This window comes from Crinia signifera, chromosome 6, assembly GCF_055691185.1.
Source record: "Crinia signifera chromosome 6, ASM5569118v1, whole genome shotgun sequence".
NCBI classification, from domain to species: Eukaryota; Metazoa; Chordata; class Amphibia; order Anura; family Myobatrachidae; genus Crinia; species Crinia signifera.
In genome coordinates, this window is record NC_139222.1 from 160,316,732 (window position 1) to 160,343,391 (window position 26,660).

The window sequence follows — 26,660 nt, forward strand, 5'->3', positions numbered from 1 at the left end:
GTCATACAATCCATCTGCTGCATGATTGTATAGATTGGAGATTCATTTAAATAGGGGGCTGGCCTACTGGGGGGGTTCGGTGGGTTGGGGTCCCCTGTATTCTAGGGACCAGCACAGGGCTTTTGAGCTGGCACTGGTTCCCAAAATACGGGGGGACAAAATGAGCGGGGGTCCCCTATATTTTAGGGACCAGCACCAGGCTCCACTAGCAGGGGATGTAATGCCATAGCCAGGGGAAATGCTTGACGGGGTCCCGTGGCAAAAGCATTACCCCCCAAGTAGTCAGCCCAGGCCGGGAGTTTTTGGCCAGGGAGGGGGGCTCCCAAAATAAAGGGGTCCCCCCTCTCCAGGGCACCCCAGGCCTGTGTTTAAGCCTGGGGCTATCCCCCACACCCCTGGGCGGTGGGTGCGGGGTTGAAAAATATTGTCCTTTACAGTGGGACTACAGGTCCCGGCAAGCCGGCCCCACATGCTAGTACTTGGGAGAACCACAGGTACCAGCATATGGGGCATTAAAGGCCCACTGGTACCTATAGCCCCCCTGTAAAGAGAATATTAAAACACAACACACTGGTTTTTGTAACATTTTATTAAGCTGCATCTTCTTTTGTTCACCCAGCCCCCCCCCCCCCCCCCGGGCTCTTGAGTTGGCACTGGTTCCCAAAATATGGGGGACAAAATGAGTGGGGGTCCCCTGTATTTTAGGGACCAGCCCCGGGCTCTTGAGCCGGCCCTGGTTCCCAAAATACGGGGGACACTGGTTTTTATAAAATTTTATTATGCTTCTTTTGTTCACCCAGGCCCCCCCCCCCCCCAGGACTTCTGCGGCGTCATCACCTGGGGCGGTAGCCCCTAAGCTCTTTTGCATGGCCACCGCCCCCAGGGCTTCTGCGGTGTCTTCACCTGGGGGCGGCGGCCCCCTTAGCTCTTTTGCATGGCCACCGCCCCCAGGGCTTCCAGGCGTCTTCTGGAGCTCTTCTCTGCTTCACCTCCGCTGCCGGACTGCCTGCCCCCATCACACGCTGGCTAATATAACCAGCTCAAGGGGGTGGGGCGATGACCCAGCGAGCCGCTATTGGCTAGCCGTGGCCATTTTGACATTTAAAAAAATGCCAGTTTCTGATGTTTTCTGGAACCCAGCTGCTGCTCTTAGCCAAAGTTTCTGAACTTGACAATGACTTATGATGAATGCACTGTAAAAGCACTACTTATTATGCTTTTACAAAGACTACATGTGGCGAGACAGTTGTTGTCCGGATTTGGATAGAAATAATTCCAAACCAAAGAGGTGGATTTTGTGGTCTTTTGCTCAGGCATGACAATGGGATTTTTCAACCCACGGACCGACCACTGTCCCCACTGGGGCCATCACCTCCAGAAGCCTCATCATCAGCTTCCTCCTCAGCGCCAGATACACCAATATCTTCCTCATTCTGGGTACTTCTAAAGTGACATCCTCAATGTCAGCGAAAGGACTGGTGGTGCTCCTCCCAGCACTTGCAGAGGGCTTCTTGGATTTTACATGCACTCTATGAAATTGGGCAACAGCCTTAGCACAGAACATTGATGGATTTGCATTGTCAATGTCATGAATAGTGCAGCAGCTCCAGCAACTAGTGACAGTAGCACCCCTAACAACCAGAGGACAGTGCCTCTATTTTTTCATGACAGGGCAGCACCCCTTTATTTTTACAGCACACAGTACATTGCTCCCTTCATTTTTATAATGAGGAAAGGACGGGTAGGGAAATTGTCTGCACACTCTAAATGGGTCACTAGTATTATTTGGACCCGTATTGCCCGCTATTTAAATATCACTGGCGGGGGTGCCACTCAAGGTAACTGGATATACAGAAAAACTGTGGTAGCACAAGAAGTTGTGCAGGAAAGGATGTTACGCTGTGTGAGTGCACACTATAAGGAGATTTCTGTTTTGGTTCAATGTATTGAAATGATGTATTCAATAAAATTTACCTTTTAATAAACATTTCTTTAAAAAATTCCCCTATGTCTTGATTCCTTTTAATTTTTATGGAAACAAAAGAGGATTAATTCTTTATAGGTGAAATAGAGAGTTTAAAATCATATACATATAGACATGGTGCTCATACAAGGAAATGAGAGAGTGTAAAGAATAAAGTGTTAAAAAGATGTCAGAGCCCGTTATCTGCTGCGCTGTATTTGGTTATTTTTGAGGTGTCTGTTGGGTCTGTTGTGTCCATACACTGTTGCCTAAATTGGCTTACAGCCCAAATTTCCACCTTCAAGTATACCTTATACAGGGATAGATGCTAGTTAGCAATTTTTAATTTTCAATAATTGGCATCCAACCTAGCATTATCCTCTTTTTGGGGAGAGGTGTGTGTTGGATTCTGATTTTAGTTTTAGCTCTGCCAGAGCTTGAAATTGTGTTGCCCCTGTTGGTAATTTTTAGGGGAGGAGGTTCTGAAAGTTAGTGATTTCTGTGTGTAGTTCTTGTTGGCACATGTCACTCTAAGAATTCCTTTGTGTTTATTTCAAAGGTTTCTTGTCAGTAGGGACTTGCACTCCCCCATCTGGGTAGGTGCTGGTGTCAGCCTTCGCTTGGGTACTTAGGTTGCAGGTTTTATATATGACAACCTATATTGTAGGATATTTTCCCTTATTTATTTTTGGGATTATTTCTCCTTTAAGCACCAATCTGCCCTTTCCTGTCTGGGTATGCAAAGAGTTGCACTTCCCTGTTTGAATAGGCAGGGATTTGTATTTCCCTGTCTGGGCAGGTGCGGACACCAATCTCCTATGTATACACACTGATTTATACCTTCATCGTATTTCAAAGGTATGTTTTTATTTTTATTTTCACATTTATATGAGTTCTGTGTATAGTTTTTACTGGTACATATCACTTATTGGGGAGGGGGGGTTTTTGTTTTGTATTTTTGCACGTAATGGCTTGCACTCCCCTTGTCCGTGGGTGCCAGTGCTTCAATAGCTTTTATTGCAAGCTTATTTCTATGTGGTTCATATATTAGAACCTGTGCAGCTGGATATTTTTACCCTGTTTATTTCAGGGTTTTATTTCCCCAGCAAGGGTTAATATTTCCCCCTTTGGGTAAGCGCTGCCACTGATTCCCTATGTGTTCTCCAGCAAGGGTTAATATCCCCCCTTTGGGTAAGCGCTGTCACTGATTCCCTGTATGTACACACAGATTAAGTTTTTCTAAATAACACACTAGTTCATATATGCGTTCACTGATAGGGTCTCCCAGCTTGAGTCAGTATCAACACTGTTTTCCTCCACACACACTTTAAAGTACTCTCCTAATTTACATTGTATACATTTGTATCATTTTTAGCAGCTAGATGTTGGGCTCTGATAGCTCGACGCGCGTTTCACCTAATGAGGCTTTTTCACCTAATGGTCTTGAAAAAGCCTCATTAGGTGAAACGCGCGTCGAGCTATCAGAGCCCGACATCTAGCTGCTAAAAATGATACAAATGTATACAATGTAAATTAGGAGAGTACTTTAAAGTGTGTGTGGAGGAAAACAGTGTTGATACTGACTCAAACTGGGAGACCCTATCAGTGAACGCATATATGAACTAGTGTGTTATTTAGAAAAACTTAATCTGTGTGTACATACAGGGAATCAGTGACAGCGCTTACCCAAAGGGGGAATATTAACCCTTGCTGGAGAACACATAGGGAATCAGTGGCAGTGCTTACCCAAAGGGGGAAATATTAACCCTTGCTGGGGAAATAAAACCCTGAAATAAACAGGGTAAAAATATCCAGCTGCACAGGTTCTAATATATGAACCACATAGAAATAAGCTTGCAATAAAAGCTATTAAAGCACTGGCACCCACGGACAAGGGGAGTGCAAGCCATTACGTGCAAAAATACAAAACAAAAACCCCCCCTCCCCAATAAGTGATATGTACCAGTAAAAACTACACACAGAACTCATATAAATGTGAAAATAAAAATAAAAACATACCTTTGAAATACAATGAAGGTATAAATCAGTGTGTATACATAGGAGATTGGTGTCCGCACCTGCCCAGACAGGGAAATACAAATCCCTGCCTATTCAAACAGGGAAGTGCAACTCTTTGCATACATAGACAGGAAAGGGCAGATTGGTGCTTAAAGGAGAAATAATCCCAAAAATAAATAAGGGAAAATATCCTACAATATAGGTTGTCATATATAAAACCTGCAACCTAAGTACCCAAGCGAAGGCTGACACCAGCACCTACCCAGACGGGGGAGTGCAAGTCCCTACTGACAAGAAACCTTTGAAATAAACACAAAGGAATTCTTAGAGTGACATGTGCCAACAAGAACTACACACAGAAATCACTAACTTTCAGAACCTCCTCCCCTAAAAATTACCAACAGGGGCAACACAATTTCAAGCTCTGGCAGAGCTAAAACTAAAATCAGAATCCAACACACACCTCTCCCCAAAAAGAGGATAATGCTAGGTTGGATGCCAATTATTGAAAATTAAAAATTGCTAACTAGCATCTATCCCTGTATAAGGTATACTTGAAGGTGGAAATTTGGGCTGTAAGCCAATTTAGGCAACAGTGTATGGACACAACAGACCCAACAGACACCTAAAAAATAACCAAATACAGCGCAGCAGATAACGGGCTCTGACATCTTTTTAACACTTTATTCTTTACACTCTCTCATTTCCTTGTATGAGCACCATGTCTATATGTATATGATTTTAAACTCTCTATTTCACCTATAAAGAATTAATCCTCTTTTGTTTCCATAAAAATTAAAAGGAATCAAGACATAGGGGAATTTTTTAAAGAAATGTTTATTAAAAGGTAAATTTTATTGAATACATCATTTCAATACATTGAACCAAAAAAGAAATCTCCTTATAGTGTGCACTCACACAGCGTAACATCCTTTCCTGCACAACTTCTTGTGCTACCACAGTTTTCCCTTCATTTTTACACAGGGCAGCGCCTCTTTACAGCAACAGCACACAGGGCAGCAATCCTGTATTATTATTTCTATGGTGCACACAGGACAGTGCCCTTTATTTTTATGACATACAGGGTAGCACCCCTTTATTTTTACAGTGCACAGGACAGCGCCCCAGTAGAGCACAGGTGGACAGCAGCACCCTGTACAGCACATCACAACACCCCTACACAAAGCACAGGCCAGGACAGGAGGACAGCAGCACCCTGTACAGCACAAGACAGCACCTCAAGACTGCACCCCAATACAGGCGCCAATTGGTGGGGTCTTATATAGATTCCCACCTCAGATTGGGGGGATGGATCTTGGAGATTGGTACCCGTTCATCACTAGTTTATAGACATACTGCAGTTGTAGAAAAAATAATTTCCCAGCAAATTAATTTAAATTCTTTTGGAGTAGGCAAATAACAACAAATGCTGTATTGCACAGTTTTATTATTTGTAAAGCATGAATTCTTTTCTATTTATTTGAAATAATTTTCCTTGATGTAAGATATTGACAGGTGTTTTGCTGCTTGTCCATGATCAAATGTTAACGCTGCTTACTTGACATATTGAAGATCACATGACATTACTGCATAATCCTATAGAAAGAAAAAATAATACAGGCATTTAACAAAGTATATATAGTACAATACTAGTCAAGGTTCTGAGTATAATGAGGGGCTGCCCCCTGGAGGACAAACACTTGTATTTCTTCCGCAATGCAATAGTGATTCCCAGAAGTGTCATAACTTTACTTTTCAGAGTTTTAACTAGACAGACTCTAGAAATCAAGGCATTATTCAAAGTCATTCTTATAACCTGCAAGTTAAGCGCAATTTATTTTAAAAAAGGTCTTCAATTTATTACTATTATTATTATTATTATTATTACTATTATTATTATTATTTGTGAAATAATAATGATATGTAATGACTTTTTAAACAGGGTACTTGTGTATTTTGGCGGCGCCCCCGATGTCCGTCGTACGATGAACGTATCGCATCGCATGCCATGTACCCGATGGCATGCGATGCGATGCGACGCGATTTTGACCCCCTATATGATAAAAAATCATATGCACCCCCACGCCACCCCCCCACTATAAACGTGAACCCGAAGCGTGGCGAGCGCAGCGAGCCCACGAGGGGCGGCGGTACGCGTCCTACGACCTTTTCATACCCCCACTATCCATGTTGGCGTGGAGTTGAGAAAAGAATAGTGTGGCGAGCACAGCGAGCCACCGAGCCCGAAGCGTGGCGAGCGGACGCGGATACCTTCACAGGTAAACGCGTCCCTTCGCGGGCTTCACAGGTATCAGCGTCCCCGCGCGGGGCACGCTGCGCTCGCCACGCTTCGGGCTCGGTGGCTCGCTGCGCTCGCCACACTATTCTATTCTCAACTCCACGCCGACGTGGATAGTGGGGGTATGAAAAGGTCGTAGGACGCGTACCGCCGCCCCTCGCGGGCTCGCTGCGCTTGCCACGCTTTGGGTTCACGTTTATAGTGGGGGGGTGACGTGGGGGTGCATTTAACATTGTAAGCACCCATTAGGGTGCTTAACATTGTATAAGCACCCATTAGGGTGCTTTTACAATGTTTAATTGCATCGCATCGTATGGCATTGTATGCCATGTACAATGGCATACAATTTCAAAATTGTATGCCATCGTGCACTATCGTACGATATTGCGTCGCATCGCATACCATCGCATGCGTTATGGTATACGATGCGATGGGCGCCGCCAAAATACACAAGTACCCTAAACAGTGCTCCTGCTGTTTTATTACATTTAAATTTTGCAACGATTTGGACACATTCACCATTAGTAGCTTAGCAGTATCACTATCAATTGTTAAGGTGCCAATTCATTAGGGCGACTTCTCCAAAGGAAGAAGTCACCCGCTATCCCACTTGAACCATCTTATGAAGTAGTTTTGCATACGATGTATCACATGCAATCGCAGCCAAGTAAGCTGGAGGCATGGTGATGCAATAAATATAGAGTGCAGCACTTCAGGCTCTGATGGGATGTGAATGGGACTAGTGTGGCCAATCCCGGGATAGGGATCCCGGGACTTGGCCCTAAAAAGTCCGGGATTTCTGCATGCGCAGTCTAATACCGGGCAGCGTCTGAGCACTCGCTCAGACGCTGCCCGGCTGTTCCTGACCCCTGCGTGTGGCCTGCGCAGCGTGACGGTCCCGCTGCGCAGGACCCACACTGCTGTCAGTGTCACTCCTCCTGGCCGCCCGCCCCCCACTTCTTCTCCTGTGCCGGCCCGCCCGCCCCTTCACCTGTGCCGGCCCGCCTGCTTCTTATCTTGCTGCAGTGCTGATGAGGAGGTGCACGAGCCCGACGTCACCGTGCACCTCGGAACCCACTCCACTCCCGTCCGCCCGCCAATGTAAGTAAATCTGCGGGTCGGCCGGTGTGGGGGTGGGTATCGGGCACACGCCTGCAAACTAAGGATGCCAATCCCGGCATCCCTACATGGGACCATGCATTGCATCTGAACTGATATAAAAAAATACGATTTGGACACTTTTCATCCGATTTATTGCCAAAATTGGATGAAAAGTGACCAAATCTAGTGCTCTAGTGTACAGTAAGTGCCCTTTACACTTACACCAGGGTTGCACAGATTAGATCCCTTTGGGATGCTGCATTTGAGACTCTTTGGTGGCCATGTTTGTTGAAATTTGTGATTACACTCACACATCACACCTTTACTGCATGCCCATTGCAGTTATGAAAATGAACACTTTCTTTGAGTTCACTTCCAGTCCAGCCCTAGTCTCAGCCCTTAATCTTAGCCATTCTCCAGTTACACTTGAGACAAGAAAAAGTAATTCCAGAAAGTCTTGCATGTAAACAACAAAACTTTGCTTTTGTGACTGACTGGGGTGTAGTATGATGGTCCAACAGTGCGGATTCAGACAGTCATTAGGCCGACGCCAGAATCCTGACTAGTGGTACTCTGACAGTGGGGTGAGCTCAAAGAAGCCTTTCGTGGGTTTGGTGGCTTGCTGCACTCGCCACAGGTTATTTTGTCCCTCTATGGGGGTCATGGACCTCCATGAGGAAGATTAGCCCCTGTACATTGGGCTCCTGACTTCCAGACTTTAACAGCTGGGATTTTGATGTCGGTCTACTGACCATCAGAATCCCAACAGTCGGGATTGTCACCTGGTACCCGACTGAATGAAGGCCTACAGTAAGAAAATAAAGCAGTATTTATTGTACTCTATCTTGTATTTATAGGTTCTTTCCGTGGCTCATACCAGCATAACTGGAATAAACAGCATTTAATTCATTTCAATAAATAAACATGCATAAATATTTAATATAACAATCAAAGTGAAAGTACATTGAAGAAGCCATCATTTTGACGGGCTTTTAACTAGTACTGAATAAAAAAGGAGTTTCCTGTGTAAGGAAATATACATTACACTGCCTGAATATAGTCATTAACCCAATAATCCAACTCTAATACTGCTTTAAAAGGAAGTAGCCAGAAATGATTAGCTTTACATGTGGGGTAATGCTCTTGCATTTGAAAACAGAACAAAGAATGCAGTTTAGACAAGGGGCCTAACACAGCATGGATCAATAATCAATTGAGCGATTATCGAACAACTGCGCATTGTGCATGTGCAATGGGAAATAGCAACTGAAAATGGGTACTTGTTTCCTAGCACGGCGCCAGCTATAGAAATTGTATCCATCAGGTCCTAAAAAATCGCGTCGATCGTATCACATGCAACCAAATCGCATGCGATGCGATCGACGCTATTTTTACATTGGAACCAATGTAAAATGGTCCCTGAGACCCCAATTTTCATTGTATCCCCAGCCTGATGGGTCAAATGCCAACCCATTGTTAATGCCACCCCAAGATTAACGCCAACCTGAAGCGTGGCGAGCGCAGCGAGCCCACGAGGGGCGCCGGTACGCGTCCTCTGACCTTTTCATACCCCCACTATCCAGCGAGCCACTGAGCCCAAAGCGTGGCGAGCGCAGTGAGCCCTGCGAGGGGACGCGCATTACTTCACAGGTATTACGCGTCCCCTCGCAGGGCACGCTGCACTCGCCACGTTTTGGTCTCGGTGGCTTGCTGCGCTCGCCACACTATATAATTTAAACTCCACGCCGACGTGGATAGTGGGGGTATGAAAAGGTCGGAGGACGCGTACCGCAGTCCCTCGCGTGCTCGCTGCGCTCGCCACGCTTCGGGTTGGCGTTCATAGTGGGGTGGTGTTAACAATGGGGGGGCATTTGACATACAAATTACCCATCAGGGTGGGTATACAATCAAAAATCTGGTCCATTGGGCCATTTAACATTGTTCCCTATGTAAAATCGGGTCCATCGCAATGGCATACAATGGACCCGATTTTACATAGGAATTTAACATTGAGTACATTGAGTACGCCGTGCTAGGAAACAAGTACCCAAAGAATGCAGTTTAGACAAGGGGCCTAACACAACATGGATCAATAATCAATTGAGCGATTATCGAACAACTGCGCATTGTGCATGTGCAATGAGAAATAGCAACTGAAAATGCATATGGAGGGTAAACACAATCCCTTTGCAGTTTGACTGACAGGAACCCCGTTTTTTGGGGTTGGAAACTTGCCGTTTACTGGGTATGTCAGTAAAACTGAAGGTGTGCCCAGGCGGTTTTAGGGTGGATCTGTGATGGCAGAACTGTCCTCATTCAGCCTGTCTCAGTAGCAGATTAATGGAAGCCTCAGTGCTACTCAGATTTGCACAGACGGCAAAGTCGTTTCGATGCTTCAGGAATGGCGTATGGATTCGCGGGTGGATAGGGATTAGCAATCCATTTGCAATTTAGCAAGGGGCTTTTTTTCTATCTGTCTAGGCGGCGGCTATCTACTCACAGACAACTGCAATTTCTCAGATTAGCAATCCATGCTGAATTAAGACCTATATTCATTAATTAGTTAATTTATTCATAAAATAGCTCATTTGAAATAAATGTGATCCTGCATTTGCATATGTAATTTATTCATTTTCTAAAATCTAACAATACTTGCTTACCTCCTTTATCTCCACAACTTCATGAAGAAGTTGTACATTTGGTAATGATGGTAGAGATACTCCTACACTCAGTTCCGCTGAAAAATAAATTAAATAACATCAGTTTAATACAGAAAAAGTTACACTTGTACTTATACCATTTTTAAAATGGAACAAGATATTGATGATATTAAAAATAGAGAATTGAATATGGAGTTTAGATTAAAAGTTTATTAGAAGTTGGAATTCATTTTATCAGTTTTGTTATTTTTGTTGACCATTTACCATTTATCTGAAGCAGGTATGCCTTCTCAAACACTGCACGCATGTATCCATTCAGTAATGATGGCTATAACAGAAACAGAAATATACATTATACATGAAAGCAAAGACTGAAACATCTCATTACTTTGAAATGTGTATCTGATGATGGTGGCTAATTAGTGAATTGACATAATAAAAAAAATTCAATAAAAACAATGAATTACAGCCACTAACCAAGTCATCCTCTCTGTATTGTATGGTAGCTAATGGGTGATCACTGTATTGTTTGGAATCATTTCAATGCTTTCTTTGCCTACCATCACATGTTGCTTTGGCCTCTTCTACCACTGATGTAGCTAGTGGAATATAGCAGTGTGCAAACCCTGCTCAACGGTGTGTTGCAATTATAGTTGTTTCAGTAAAACATATATGGGGCCACTTCTAGAACTTTTTCTAGGGCCGCAATAAGTTTCCACATTGTCTCTGCTCTCAAGGTACATCACTTACATCACAGCTGCATTTTCCAAAAGAAGTAGATGTCATTGCAATGTTGAGGTCTCTGTAACAGAGAACATATATACATTAATATTTGAGCAGGGCAAACATTAGAAAAACTGATTATACACAATAGCATACCCTTGCAGAGCCACTGAGGTCTTCAGCTTCCCTCCTTTTACATCCAATTTGGCAATTAAGCTAGCACCCTATACAAGAAATTAAAGAAATTTTTGTAAATCTATGTATTAATAGGTTTTTTTTTAAAGGCTTTATAAATAATATTGCTTAATGCTAATGGAATTAGTTACTTAGCTAAAAATGGAAAATATACCTCTTGTCATGCTTGTCAACATAGTTGGAGCAGCCTTCGGTAGAGGGCAGCCAGGTGGGAGATGCATGGGGCGTGGTGTGGTGATTGAGTCCTCCGGGCCCCACCCCCTGCTATAGCAAACCCCTATTCCTGGAAATGTAAACCAGTATGGTGGCCAACATGACATGATTCAGAGGGAATTATTTCACCAATTGGGAAGTGGCTGGCTGTGGGTGGCAGCAAGGGGCTTGCAGGATTCTTTCAGAATAAAGGGAGAGGGGTCCCAACCTTGGGAATCTCACGGAAGATCCCTGCCCAATTTTCCACTCAAAATTGGGCAAAATAACTAGACATTATATTAGTTACAAAATTGTAGATGATGTTATAGGAACCCTTATGACTGAAAAATAATGTAAAAGTCTGATAAATCAGCAGAAGATATAGTAGATTCATTTTTGTCCTCCTGTTCTTTATTTTAGTTGGGTAAGTTCAAAGGTATAGGCTATTTCGATTCATTTGCAGTTGAACAATATTTTTTGCATCTGTGCATGGATAGCAGCTACACAAACATTAGCAGAGCTATGTATTCAATGTATCTTATACTGGGGGAGATTCTCTAAGAATCTCCGCCCCCCTTCGCCGCCCATCGCAATTATAATTATTGCATATGTTCTAACATATGCGATAATTATAGCAAAGGACAGCTCTTGCGTTAAGAGCTATCCTTTGCGGTGAGAGTCGCCGGGTCCCAGCAGGTCCCGGCAGCCTCCCCCTCCCTCACACACCCGGCGCTGCTGCTGCTGCGCCAGGCTCTCCTCCTCCCTGCACCCGGAAGAGGATCAGTGCAGGGAGGAAGAGGCCACAGGTCCGGGCAGCACAGCTCTGTGCTGCCCGGACACAGGTGAGAGGGGGGGGGGGGGCGATGCGGGGGTACGCGCGGGGCGGCGGGGGGTCGGCGCGGGGCAGTGGAGGGTTGCGGTAAAAGCCCATTGGCTTCTATGGGGTACCGCCTGGTAACCCGGCGGGGGATGCTTACAGCATCCCAAAATGCGGTAAAAACCCCGATAACGGGGTTTTTACCGCATTTCTAGTTTAGAGAATCTCCCCCACTGCCTGAAATGAAAAAAGGCCACAGGAAATGTGTTCCAAAAAATAAATGCATGTACTGTAGGATACATTTTCTGTTCATGCCGAAGTTAGTGATCTGATGTTGTGTCCTCAGATCAACTGGGAGTATAAACCAAAAATACAAATCAGCTTTTACCTGCATTGCTATAAGTAATTTCTATTGCATTATTTGCAACCCAGTGACAACAGGTATTAATATTTTTTTTAAACAAATAACACCATGGACTTCAGATAGCAGAAACAGCATATTATTTGTAAGCAAAGAAAAAATCTTATTCTGACAGAGCTAGATCTGCTTGTGTTTTCATAGGCTAAATGAGTCATAGGTCAACAATATTCAAATGTCATTACTACCCCATTCTCACTGCTAGGAACATTCCCGGGTCTAGCATGTTGACCTGATAATTTGCCTTTTAATATGGATTTTTTTTCCACTGTGAACATGTCGGAATTCCCGGGTCTCCAACCCTGATTTTTACCCCGGTTGACCCTTTCACACAGCAAAAAAAACCCTGTGTTAAAAGGCAAATTACCGGGTAGAACTGCTTCACCCATGAATTTGCCTTAGCAGTGAGTGCGGGGTACAGCGCTGCAGTTTATGGCATTGAAATGCTGGGTAAAAGCCGAGTTGTATACACTGGCAGTGTGAACACAGCATAAATGGTTATTTACATCGGAAGTTATTGCTTTACCAATTCTAGTACATCTATATGTTGTATCTCTGCTGAAAGCAAGGGATGCGGTCTGCATCCCAGCAGTCAAGACATATACTGATGCCATCATCCTGACTGCCACCAGTAGACCGGCACCAGAACCTCGATCAGGATTCTTATTTCATCTGGCATCCCAATTGGAGAGTATGAGGGGCGGGCTAGCTTGCAGCTGGTCAAGGGGGGCGGGGGGCTAGGTTTTGGCACTATCAGGAGGACTTGGGGTTAGGCTGTGGGGAAGAGAGGGTTAGGGTTAGGCTGTGGGGATGGTGGGTTAGGTTTAGGCACTTAGAAGGGGGTTTGGGGCTAGGCTGTGGGGAAGATGGGTGTTAAATTTAGATGGAGAGGGTTAGGCACTAGCTGGGAAGGTTAGGGTCAGGTGGCAGAGGGGCGGGGAGTAAAGCTGCGGCTAGGGAGGGTTAGGCGGGTAGGGGGAGAGGATTCTGTCTGCATTCTCCTTATAGGGATGCCAGAGAATGTGTCTCTTGTCTGCCAGTATCCTGACCCCCCAGATATCATATGTATATCTTGGGGCGGTATATCATGTATAAAAGCAGGAGCAGGTAGTCATTATAGTGATTATGTTTAATTATTTTTCTTTTAATTCTCTTACAGACTCTGGCAGCTTTATCAGTTAGGGAACAGCTGCAAAGGGTATACAGTGACTGGGTCGAGCACAGGAGGGTGGACATGCAATAGGTTGACCACTGAAGGTCGACAGGCCTTAGATCGACACACTCAAAAGGTTGACATGGCTTTAGGTCAACATGGTCATTAGGTGGACACAAGCATTAGGTCAACATGGGGAAGGTCAAAAGGTCGACATGGGTTTTTCACAGTTTTTTTAAACCATGTGCCGACAAGCGGTATTTCATGCCCTACCATCCACTAGGGCATGGAGAGAGAATATAATAGTGTGCCGAGTGTAGCAAAGCACCACTCCTAAAGCATGGTGAGTGCAATAGTGCACCAATGCGGTGTCTATGTCGACTGTGTCGACATTCATGACAAAAAAATTAAAAACCCATTTCAGCCTTTTGACTGTTGACCTTCCCCATGTGGACCTAATGCTTGTGTCGTCCTAACGACACTGTCAACATAAATCCATGTCAACATTTTCAGGGTGTCGATCCTTCAGTGGTTGACCTGATGCACGTTGACTTTCCTGTGGTCGACCAAATGATCCCAACCCCTGCAAAGAGCAACTGGAAATCCAAGAGCAGAACCAGAAGTAATGAATGAGCCTGACCAAAAAACAGTTATGTGCAATCACTCTCAAAAATGCAACTGCCCTTTTTAGAAGAAAAAAATGTTTTTTTCTTTATTTTTCTTTTGATTGTACTGATCGGTACAGTAGTGTCAGTTACTCATTAATTTAATAAAGCATGAAGTGTGAGTGCTTGACGTAGTGATGATTATATAAAGTGTACCCATTAGTGCCAATTTGCCAATACTCACCACATTGATTGTCATCAGGTGCTGAATTTGCATGTTGGGTAACACTACGAACATCTCTACATATGGAGAAATCTGTACTGATAACCGGTTGGACTGTAAGTCGACAATTGGTGATTGGCTCAGCACAATATTTAAATTCACAGGTAGAGGCTTTTGATATTTCCAACTGATCTAAAGTCAAAGTGAATATAAAAGTATTTTAGTACCCTTTGTCAACATATTTGACATATTGTCCACCAAAATTGCTACATAACATACTTTTAGCTTTTATACCTATGCTTTTCATGAATAGTGGTATAATGATGAACATTTGTTAGTGAATCCAGCCTATCCCAGGAAACGCTCTACACTTTAAGAGTTGTACCCGCAAAACCACAAAATGGAAAATTTATAAACTAAGCTGTCACATGTACACAACATTACAATTTAAGATGATAAAGATGTACAGCATTACATAAGCAATTGTACATGGGCACAGTTTTCGACTGAGGCATGAAAAGCCCACCAGGGGAATGCAGTGGTGTGACCATGCTCCAGTGTGAAGTTGTCATGTTGCAATACTGTAAAGCATTTGCAACCAAAACTCCCAATCCCATTCCCTCATCTCCTGTCTTGTATACTGCAACCTACCAAACTATCTCCCTCACAACTGTATACTATACTTATATTATTTTCTATTTAAAGCCACAGCAAGACTGATCTTCCTCGTCTACTGCTTCACATTAGCTGCACCACCCTGTGAATCCCAAAATTCAAATTATGCTACTCATTCTCATCTACAAATTCCTCAACACCATCTCTTTGTAAATCTCAAATCTCCTCCCAAAATCCTCTTAGCTGTCTCTGAGGTGTGTCTCTAGTAATAGTTTTTTCAATGTAGCCTACTCTATGACTTTTCTGTGCGGTTTCCCACTACAACCCCCTACAACCCTTGATCAGATTCTCCCACTGCCTTTAATGCTCCCTTACAAACTATTAACTAGAATTCTCTACTCCCTGGGGATTATTCTGGTTGATTCGCAAGGCTGCTGCCCACCCCCGGCACCCACGTCAGCTGGCGATTTCCATGGGAACACCCAGCGTTTTCATGGGAACATCCATGAAACGCTGGGCATGACTATCCACCACCACCCCATGTCCCCCGCCTGCAATCTTGGGTGCGTGTCCCCTTCTGTGGCCGCATGCACCCAACATACAGTATACATAGGCGCAGAAATGTGCCTGCGCATATGCCCACCATCGGGGGGATGTGAATGGACCTAAATAAGATCCCTTGTCTCAACTGTGTTCTCTTTAAAATAGTGTGAATCACTATAATGAGCAAGATCTTCCCTACTCCTTGTTCTCATGTCTCAGACGTGTAACTCTGGGAGGCAATGGAGTCATCTGCCACCGGGCTCCTACTCCCAAGTGGGCACCTCTCCTTCCCTGCAAGTTTCATTGAAAGCCGTCCATATTGCTGCTGTGTCTGACTTCCCCTCATAGCAGGACAATAGACGTAACACTCTCTTTATTCTAAACATAATATACATAACATACATACATACACACACACATGCATACATATATTTATATAAAGTGCTGTGTGTGTGGGGACATCAATATTTATCTTGTCTCAGGGCGACTGGGACAAACTTACGCCACTGTCATGTCTGGAATATATTTTCTAGCAATATGGATTCTTACCAGTCAATACGTATAGTAATGATAACCATGACAACTTTTCGGAACATAAGTACAGTATACAGTAAGTATTTTTGTATGATATAATACAGTATTTAAGCATTTTAACTGTATTTTTTATATGGTCAATATCGAAATTTTTTAATCTCAAAATACTTAGATAAAAATACCTCAGGAATGTGGGATCCCAGAACAGAAGTCCTCAGATAGCTCCCAATCGAAGCCTATAAAGAACACATACAGTACATGAGAGATATGGGCTGAATGTTTGAGACTGATGGAATAGGTACATACTATATGGAGGTTGGCTGTGGGCTAGTGTAGTGGATTGGGTTATTTACTGTACATTTTATATTTTTGTAAATTCACTCTGCAAACGGGAGTTATACTGAGCTATATGTAATGTTGGTGTATAGCTACTGTAGTTATGAGCAAAGAGGCATGACTTGAGTAGAAAGAGATGTTATCACATAAAGCAATGGTCCATGAGGATGTTTTCCTGCAAATGCATCCCATGCAGATTCACAATATAACAAAATATGCCTGCTTGGACTGGAGGCATATTTTTGCCATTACTATAGGGATATGTAAGTACATGATGATGATGATGATGATGATAATGATGGTGGTGAAATAGTGGCATTCATATTTCGGGAGTACTGTATCTTATGTGCAGAATGCGCTTTATACAAGAGCATTTCTTTTCTGGAGCTTATTCTCTGCATCAACTCTACTAGTGCTGCATTATATATTGGTGTTTTCTAAATTAATAATTATAATGTAGTTGACAAATTAGTTTCATTTTAAGTTCCGTTCAGTCGGCTTGTCTCTATGGGCCTACGTCAGATCTGGCTGGTCCTGCGCCTATCATTGCAAAATACTATGAACGGTTCCTGGGGTTGGCAATGGCTACCATTTGTGAAAATGGAGGTTTGTTGTTGCCATTTAGTGGGTGGGAATAGGTGAGGGATCTCCATCATTTCATGGCCTTTGCTAGGGGTGGCTAGGGGTGCCATAAGATCACTTCTGAATCCAGGCCCGATTAAAGGCCTCATAGACCTGGAGATGAACGGCCTTGTATGCAAAGTGAAGGAGGTGAGGCCAAGGCATGTAGGACCCATACATTATAAGCCCCAGTGTCTCCCTAAATATAAAAAAGTACAAAAATTGCATACATTTGTCAAATAGAAATGTCGTTTTAATAGTTATGATTTTTTGCAAACCATGTGGCCAGCTGTTGCTCATCATGACGTGCTTATTTTTATATGTAGGCCTGGAGCTGCAGCTCCATCCACCCCATTGTTAATCTGGTAATGCTTGAAGCAGGAGGCATCTGCTTGTAATAGACACTTCTCTCTGCATCCAATGGAGCAGCAGATGAACACCAGTTGGCCAATGAGTCCCAGAACAGAGTCCATAGATGAAATTAGGATTCCTCTGACAGGGGTGATGGTAAACCTGGATGACTTAAACAAGTCTGGAGCTGCCTCGGATCGCTTTCCGGATAAAATGTTGGTGGAGATTAGATTGGACAGATATATTGAACTAGTCCGTAGTCCATAGGTAGCCCTTAGTGATGATAGAGGTGAGTGTCCAGTATAAAAGCTCAACGCGTTTCCCTGGGATTATCCACCCAGCTTCCTCAGGAGCAGAATAAAATATGTCTCCCAAACGCGTTTCCTAGCCTATTGCTGATATCACACACCCAAAATGCATGGGTGCACTTGTGTTTTCTTTGACATTCCTAGCGTATTTATGGCACGCATAGTGTTATTGCTGGTGTACAGTATTACCTGATCACTCTATTGTTGACATACCTAGTGACTTGTGTAGTATAATATGATTATTCTGTCCACCACTGACTGTATATAGCTGTGGATAGAATGATCCGATGCTGCATCCTGGGGCATCCTGGATCACTATCACAGGATGCATCTGCTTGTAATCATTGCATCCTACTGCATCATCATATTCCAGGGAAGAAACATTGATAGCAACTCCAAGCACATCCCAAGGCCAAATGTGTATAGAAATTATATAGTTATCTGTAAATTAAAAACCTTTGTTTCTAATTGAACTGTATAAGTCTCCATAAATCTGCATATTCTTGTATTTGTACTTACAGAAGTTGATGGGATTTCGAGGTCAAATGCTCCGGAACTCTGAAAAGCTGTAAAAAAAGATCCGAAGAAGTCCTCTGAAAAGCCCATGTTGACCATTGAGTCTTTATTGCCTGCATTTAGTGGGAGTGTGAAATCCTTGGCACCCGTTGGTAGTTCAACAACCTTCTCATGCACCTTGTATTCCGCCTATACATACAAAACCACAAAGTACTGTATTTACAACCATGTCCATTGCATGTTGACTACAGCAGAAAAACAAGATCAAACAAGGGGGATAGTGATAAAAATACCAATATTTCAAGCCACAGAATAACAATGTGTGTTTCCATCTCCAGAAAAAACTTACATTCATATCCATGTCCATGTAGTCACCTTTCACAACTGGAGAGCTTGGCAAAGTGTATTGTAAGCCAAGGTCACCAGCAATGGGACTAATGCCTGTAAAAGTAGAAAAAGAACAGTTTTTTTGTGGATATTATATGTTCATTTTCATATAGACAGAATATAGTTTCCCAGAAACCATTAATCATCATTGTCAATAGCCCAGATTGCCATGGTATGGTTCTGTTCTGTAGAAGCAGAGAGGGATTTGGCTTATCGTACCCCCCCCCCCCTCCTCTCTTCAGATATAAGACTCCCCACCCCAACACATTTGACATTGTGATATCATATAAGAGGCAGTGCCCATGGAGCAGGGAGATCGGCATTGAATGCATTCATAAATAGCAATGTAGGCTAAAAATTATATTCAAGTACAGTAGTTAAAATAAATTGCATTTTTTATGTTATAATGAAACACGGAAACTAATTTTTAATTATTGGTGCTACAGCTTCATGATATCACTTGTAAGGGAAGTAACATAATTTGGGGTAAGAAGAAAGAAAGAGAATGAACAGTTAAATTACAAAAATAGGTGTAGACATGAAATATAAACAATAAAAAGAGCTTCCAATATATATGGGGTAATATTAAATGCGTTTACTCGATCTATGATGGCGAGCAGTGCCGATAGCTCGCCATCATAGCTCGTGGGTCAGTATTCAACTGACCCCTCTTCATTCGCCGTTTCCACCTCGCGTTTTCTTTTCAGCAAGGTGGCAACGGCAAGTGCAGCCATGAAAATGGCGAGGCTAGTGGTTATATGCAGCAAGCTCATTGCATTTGCGGCAAACCTCGCCGTTCCGGGGGAATCCACACCGTCCTCTGATGGCGAGGATCTCCACGGAACATAGAAGACGGCAAGCAGGTGGCGAGGAGGTTAGATGGCGAAGATCCTCGCCATACAAACCCCCTCGCAGGCCGCATTGAATATGCCCCATAAAGTTTTCCTCACTTTTTGTTATTTGAAATGTTAATAGATCCATTTTAACCTTATTTTGTGTTTATTATATGCGCTACATCTTACCAACTAAGAGGCCAAGGTTTGCATTCAAGCCCAGGAATACATTTGAAACTGACAGGCAGAGCTGTGCACAAAAGAGAGATGTAAATTAGAAGTTATTGCACACAGAAAATAATGGTGCGAGCCAGTGTTCATAATGGATATAGCTACCATATTTGATAACAATTGTGGAAAAAAATAAATAGAGATCAACAGGTCAATGGGTATCAATTAAATATATAATGAAAGGCATAATGAAAGCACTAAGAACTATTATTATTATTACTATTATGCCCCATATACAGGGGGCGATTGAGCATCTCTGCACAGCGATGCAGTTAAGTACAGATCGCTCAGCACAGATCGCTCAGCACACAGTGATGTGTACTGAGTGATCTGTCAAGACCCGTGTTCTCTGGAACACTCGGGATCACCGGGGGTTTAATGATATATATTATGTTTTATAATTTTTTTAGGTACTTGTTACCTAGAACGGCGCCCATCGCGGGCATCGCATGTACATCGCATGCCATTATAATGGCATGCGATGCGACCGATGCAATGCCCGCGATTTCACATAGAAATGAATGGTAAAAGGTAAATCACGTCGGTCGCATCGCATGTGGCCAAAAAACGCATGTGATGCGACCGACGCGATTACCGCGATTTACATAGGGAACAATGTTAAATGGCCCAATTGACCCGATTTCACATAGGGAAACGTGGCGAGCGCAGCGCGCCCCGCGAGGGCTCGGTGGCTCACTGCGCTCGCCACACTTTCTATTCTCAACTCCATGCCGACGTGGATAGTGGGGGTATGAAAAGGTCAGAGGACGCGTACCGCCGCCCCTCGCGGGCAAGCTGCGCTCACCACGCTTCGGGTTGACGTTGATCGTGGGGTGGCGTTAACAATTGGGGGGGCCATTTCACACTTCAGGGTGGCTATTTGGGGTCTGTGGGCCATTTAACATTGTTCCCTATGTAAAATCGCGGTAATCGCGTTGGTCGCATCGCATGCGATTTTTTGGCCGCATGCGATGCGACCGACGCGATTTTTTTCCTTGCGATGCCTAGGATCAAAATCGTGGGCGCCGTTCTAGGTAACAAGTACCTTTTTTTATAATAAATAACTTTGTATCTAATAGTAATACATGATTATAAATATAGATTTAAATGATAACTTCAGTGTACACTCACCCTATCACTGAGGATGGCATGAATGTGTCCTTTTATTGCTTCAACTACTGCAGAAAGTAAACTGGTAAGCAGTAAATAAAAGTGTTATTATTATTATTAATGTATTTACTAACAGTTAATTACATATAGCACATACATTACAGAGTCGGACTGGGGCATGAAGGTCCCATCGGGGGTATACCCATGCTTAGAGGTTTGGCTAACCACTAGAAAATGTATAGTCTAGGTCCCTACGCTTTCATAAATAATCTTATTTAATAAAATGTTCTCATGCCAAATGCGATGCAAACAATAGCTTCAAGGATTTTCACATGTCATTCTTAACATTGTCCTCAGTTATCAAAAGAGCTTGTATTTTAGAACTCTTCCGAGATTACAGGTGGATCAATCACACATTAAACAAGTGTGAGATACCTGGGAGGAGATCCAGATACCAACCAAAGATGGTGACCTGAATTACAATTTAGAACTATAGATTGTATACAGCATAAACGTATCACTAACTTTGTTGCGTATGTGAAGTATAAGATGTGTAGTATATGAATACTAACATTTCTTCAGGGGCCTACACACGGGGAGATTTTCTGAGCATTCTGAGCGATGCTAGATCCCTCAAAATACTCAGCAAGATCGCTCAGCACTCAGCGATGTCAGCACTGTGTGCTGAGCGATCTGTCAGGGCCAGTGTACTCCTGTAAGAACAGTGGCCCTGCCCAGGGATATTACTAGATTAATCCAGCATGAATCACTAACGCTATGGCCCCTTGATATGGAGCAATGTAGGGGCATTTTAATTAGATTGATTAGAAAATGCCCTGAAATGTATGTAGGCCCCATTACCCCTTAAACCAACACTATAAACTTATCTCATTTATATTCAAGTCCAATAAGTGTAAAGTATAAATTGTCTTGTACCCAAATCCTCCCGCAGTCACTTTTATTTCTCCTAGTATAGACTTGCAGGCAGAAACACCGAGTACTGGAAAGCCATTGGCTGTCCTGGAGACTATGACATCGGCAATTACGCCAGCTCCAACTCTGATTTCAATGTCTCCTACAATGACTCTAGAGAAAGAAGAAAATATTAGCATTTATAATCAGTACATTAGTATGATTTAAGCTGAGAATACTGAAAATAGCTCGAGACAATTGAGAGAGTAACCTACAGTGGGGCAGATGTATTAAGCCTTAACAAGAGATAAATCCAAGTGTGATAAGGAGAGATAAACGTCCAGCCAATCACCTGCTAACTGCCATGTTACAGGCTGTGTTTGAAAAAAGTCAGAAAGGAGCTGATTGGCTGGACGTTTATCTCTCCTTATCACACTTGAATTTATCTCTTGTTAATGCTTAATACATCTGCCCCATTATTCCCAAGTCATAAATCAAATATTATCATTCATCTCTCTCTCTCTCGCCCCTCTTTCTCTCTCATAAAAGTATAAACCAATCATCTCTTACCTGTCATTTTTCAAACACTGCCAGTAACTTGGCAGTTAGGAGCTGATGGGACGGTACTTTATCTCTCGCCATATTATAGCGCTCCAAGGCTTATTATATCTCTCCCTTAAACAGCTTTATTTTAAGGACAATTAGCCCTGTTCCTTTGCAATGTTTTGGGTTGTAATACTCATCTTCAGGCAACATTAATACTAATCAATTGTTAATAATTTATGTTTGGATTTGTTTTCCCACCTCTAAATAATGTCACTATCATCAATTGATAATTTGCACGTGGGCCTCCTCCACCCCTTCCATGAATTTGACTCATTGCAAACTCTTCTCTCAGTACATGAAATGGGAGGATGACAACTGTGGAAGAGAACTAGGTCATGAGTGTGTTGTGGGTGGGTGTGGTATGGGGCTCCGACAGTCGGGATCCCAACAGTCAATATACCGACATCGGGATCTCGAATGCCGGTGCTCTGAGAGGGGGGCTCACTGCGGGCCCGGTGGATCGCTACACTCACCACACTCTATTCTCCCTCAATGGCCCCTGTGAGTCGGGACCCCCCCTGTCGGTCGGAGCACCGACTGTTAGGATCCCCACTGTAGGAGCATCATCTGCCACCCGTTGCGGGCACATAGCCAGAGTTGAGTATACCTAAGGGACAGTGGCACTTCCGTTAGTGCAGCAGGTGCATTACACGGGTCACCTGAGGACTAAGGGGCACTTTTATACCACCTACTGCTGCGTGGCATATTGGAAACTTGGGTTGGAGTTGAATACCCATTTCATACAGGTCTGTTTCACCTAGCATGGGGGAGGTCTAAGTTCCAAGACTACTGATGACAACTGTGTTGGTAGAGAGAAAAACAGTGGACAACTTTACGTGCACACAGTATACAGAGACATGCATATACGTAGTTATAGTACATCATGAGCAATGTACAGTGAGATTTTTATATTTACTTACATATTCCCATTGATTTGAAGTTTTGTATCTACAGAAACCTGGACACCAACATTCGGAACAAGCTTCACATTCAGTTCAGGAAGCTGGACATCCAGAATTTTTATCCTGTGTTGATAAAATAAACAGTTTATTTTTACATTAATATGATCTCTGCCATTTATTTGATCACCCTTTTCCCATTGCAAAGTTGATTCGGACCCCAAAAGCAATGAAAAGGAGGGCATGGCTTTGTGGGCACAGCATTCTGTAAAGTTGCTCCCCTTTGTCCTAAGTCACGCCCCCTCTTCAGACGCCCGCACGGAGGACCGCTCGGGAGTTTCGACTGGGGACTTTTGAATGTTGGGAGGTATGAATTTGCCTATGCTAATAAGCATTTAGACCTCAATCACTGGAGATGCTCATTAATATTCTCAAATACAGTATCGTATATAAACGTCTTCACTGCATATAAGCTGCCGACCTTTTCCCGTGTATGTACAGTGAATAGTGGGAGTTGCATAGAAAACTTTGATAGCAAAAAGGAACCACTTGGCCAGTCTAGTCTGCCCTAAACACATGCACCTTCCAGTATATTTTTGGATTGTCTAAGCATGCAGTCAAATCTGAAAATATTGTCACCAAATGCATTTTGGGCGTGGTGACTTCAATAAACGATATTGATCAGTGTTTTAGTGCTATATGGTTTGTCCGGCAGCACCATCGATATCGTTAATGATGCTGCATACTGTGTAGTGTGTATCTAGCTTAAGGGCACCCAGGGAAGCAATGACCTCAGAGCTGCGAGGCCTAATGCTGTGTACACACAGCATAATTTATGCTTCCCATTTTGGCTATACAGTGAAAATCGCATAACACATGGTAAAATCGCACTCTGCTTACATCACCCAATCCTGATTCAATTCCGATGTGCAACCCTGCTGCATCGTAATCTAATGTAGAAATAGACTGTGCAGTACAGCCTATTTCTACTATCTCAGAGCTGAGGGCTCAATGTAGCATAAACCCCATGTACACGCGCCTGCTGTCCCTGCATTCCTGCCAGCAGATGCCAGCACCCCACCGGGACCCAGTTGTCGCCAATATTGACCCAGCATCAGCGGCTGCTTGTGTACACACCTTAACTTGATGCTTAGCTTAGTTTATAACCCATTCTGATTTTTTTCAATGTACAAATATAACATAAAGCTAAAATCTTGAGAAACTTACCCTACCAGATTGATTGCATTGCCCACAATAGATTTCCCGAAGCCCAAAAGGCCCCCATTCGCAAATATTCCTGTCTCTTTTTTTGGAATAACTGAAGGGATTGGAATGAGCCCAAATGCATTTTGGAGAGATCTTCTTTGAGTCTGGCAAGCTGTAAACAATACAGATATGTAAGACTTGGTTGCTTATGCATTCCCAGAAGTAGTGTTCTTAGTGCAGGTCTGCACCATTTTCTATTGATACTGATACAAATTTATACTTATTTATACTATTTACACTCAACTATATATATATATATATATATATATATATATATATATATATATATATATATATAATGTGTACTTCACGTGCACAAACTGATCCCTAGAGGAAGAGGCAGGCAGTGGGGCCCCCAGGGGTTTCCCATATTGCCCTGTGGGCCAGTCCAACACTGCTCCTTGCCTTATACCTCATCCTCCCATTCTGTCATCTACCAATACTGTATTTACCTTGAGTGTAAATAGTATAAATAGGTATATACTATATATATATGTATATATATATATATATATATATATATATATATATATATATATATATACTGTATGTATACATTTATAACCTTATACTTGTATTAATCGGGTACATTATTGTGCATGCACTAGCAGTATCGAGGTATCCGCAAACATGAACAAGGTAATGGTTTTATTGACAGATGTATCAAGCTTCAAAAAGTGACAAACAACCAACCAATCAGCTTCTGCCTGTCATATTTCATTGAGCAAGAGCAAAAATTGTTGATCTGTTTCTCTTAGAATATATTTCTATTAGAAAATAGTCAATGTACAAGTGGAATAGAATGGACTGCTTTTCTATAAAGTCAAAATATAGTATATAAGTATATACTTCATAGTTGTAAGCAAAGCAAAAAAGTACACAACTGGGCTGATATAACATATGCAGAAAGATTAAAGGTGCCTACACATTGGGGGTTATTCTGTTCCACACGCAATGCTGCAAATTTTGCAGCATTGCATGTGGACTATACCCCCCCACACACACACACGCGCGGGGTTACCAGCACGACTGTGAATGGATGTTTTGGCAAAACATGCAATCACAGCCCATGGGATGATATTCACATCATTGGGCGATTTGCATGGGAACACCCAGCATTTTCATGGAACGCCCATGAAACACTGGGCGTTCCCATGGGCGAATTCCCCAGCCCGCTGGCCCGCACCCCTCCATGCCTCCCACCCGCAGTCTTGGGTGCGTGTGCCCAGTGAACACTGTTTGCCGTGGCCCCACGCACCCGGCGCATGTGCAATACATAAACATCGGTCCTCCGTGTGTGCGTGCGGAGGACCGAATCCAACAGAATAACCCCCATTCGAAAATATGTTAAAAAATATGCACGTTATCAATTAAACATAATTACATTTTCATGGATATCATCCAGTTAGCATGCACAATATCATTAAAGAAGTGTGCGCAAGTGGGTCGATGTCTTCCGCATATGCAACTCAATCTGTGGATATCGCCAACAGCTATACTTTTAAATGTGGTCAGTGACTGTGGGTATTATTCAGAGCTGATCACTGCTGTTGGAATTTGCAGACTACTGCTATTATATAGTTGCTGCCCAACTCACTAACCATACAATGATTTTTCCAGTCTCCGCAAGTGTGCACAAGTCTGCGACAAAGACAGGCTGAAATTTTTTTTCTGACACTCCCACAAAATGGCCGGTTGCCATGCACAAACGGCAGTTTCCTGTCAGTCATGTTGCATGGGGATTGTGAAAAAGTAATCGCTGATTTTTGTCACTGTTTGGCCTCACGCATGTGTACTGCAATCCACACACATGCAAAGTCATTCGATAATTTATCCGCTTGCAAATTCGAACAACTGTGATCAGCTCTGAATAACCCAAAATATTGTTTGCACTATATCTTTGTCTAGGAGTTCCAGAAAATTCAAGGGACATAATGAGCAATATTGTAATAATAATAATAATAATAATAATAATAATTATTATTATTATTATTATTATTATTATTATTGTTATTTTTATGTCCATTCAAATATGATATTAGTTAAAAGGTAAAATAAAAGCTCTGTGGTGAATATTAGGGGGATAACCAGCCAGTGTGATATATAAGCATTACTTACCATACTCCATAGCTTCTTGTTTAATACGTACAACAGTTTTGCATGGTGTACTTATCAGTGGAGGAATCCATACTGCCAACAGCCCAGCCAGAAATACCAGCTTCAT

The 26,660-nt window shown here is 42.9% G+C and overlaps 1 protein-coding gene across 1 annotated transcript; it reads right to left on the reverse strand.

Moving 5' to 3' along the window:
* Positions 1–5,429: 5,429 nt before the first annotated feature.
* On the reverse strand, positions 5,430–26,660 carry BPIFB2 (BPI fold containing family B member 2). Its single transcript, XM_083150121.1, has 15 exons — positions 26,555–26,660; positions 24,398–24,548; positions 23,192–23,296; positions 21,690–21,839; positions 20,775–20,835; positions 19,602–19,662; positions 18,542–18,633; positions 18,196–18,381; positions 16,243–16,296; positions 14,390–14,560; positions 10,922–10,989; positions 10,793–10,844; positions 10,307–10,370; positions 10,043–10,119; positions 5,430–5,578 (listed from the first exon to the last, which is right to left on the reverse strand). The coding sequence occupies exons 1-15, from the start codon at positions 26,658–26,660 to the stop codon at positions 5,537–5,539; spliced, it is 1,440 nt and encodes a 479-aa protein (XP_083006247.1). The 3' UTR covers positions 5,430–5,536.

Excerpts from the sequence above, each read along its gene's own strand:
- BPIFB2 (XM_083150121.1), bottom strand. The coding sequence starts at position 26,660 with ATGAAGCTGGTATTTCTGGCTGGGCTGTTGGCAGTATGGATTCCTCCA. Across the intron at positions 20,836-21,689 it reads GTGACTGCGGGAGGATTTGG|TTTACTTTCTGCAGTAGTTG; the intron begins GTACAAGACAAT and ends ACTGCTTACCAG. Across the intron at positions 10,845-10,921 it reads ACCTCAGTGGCTCTGCAAGG|AGACCTCAACATTGCAATGA; the intron begins GTATGCTATTGT and ends TCTCTGTTACAG.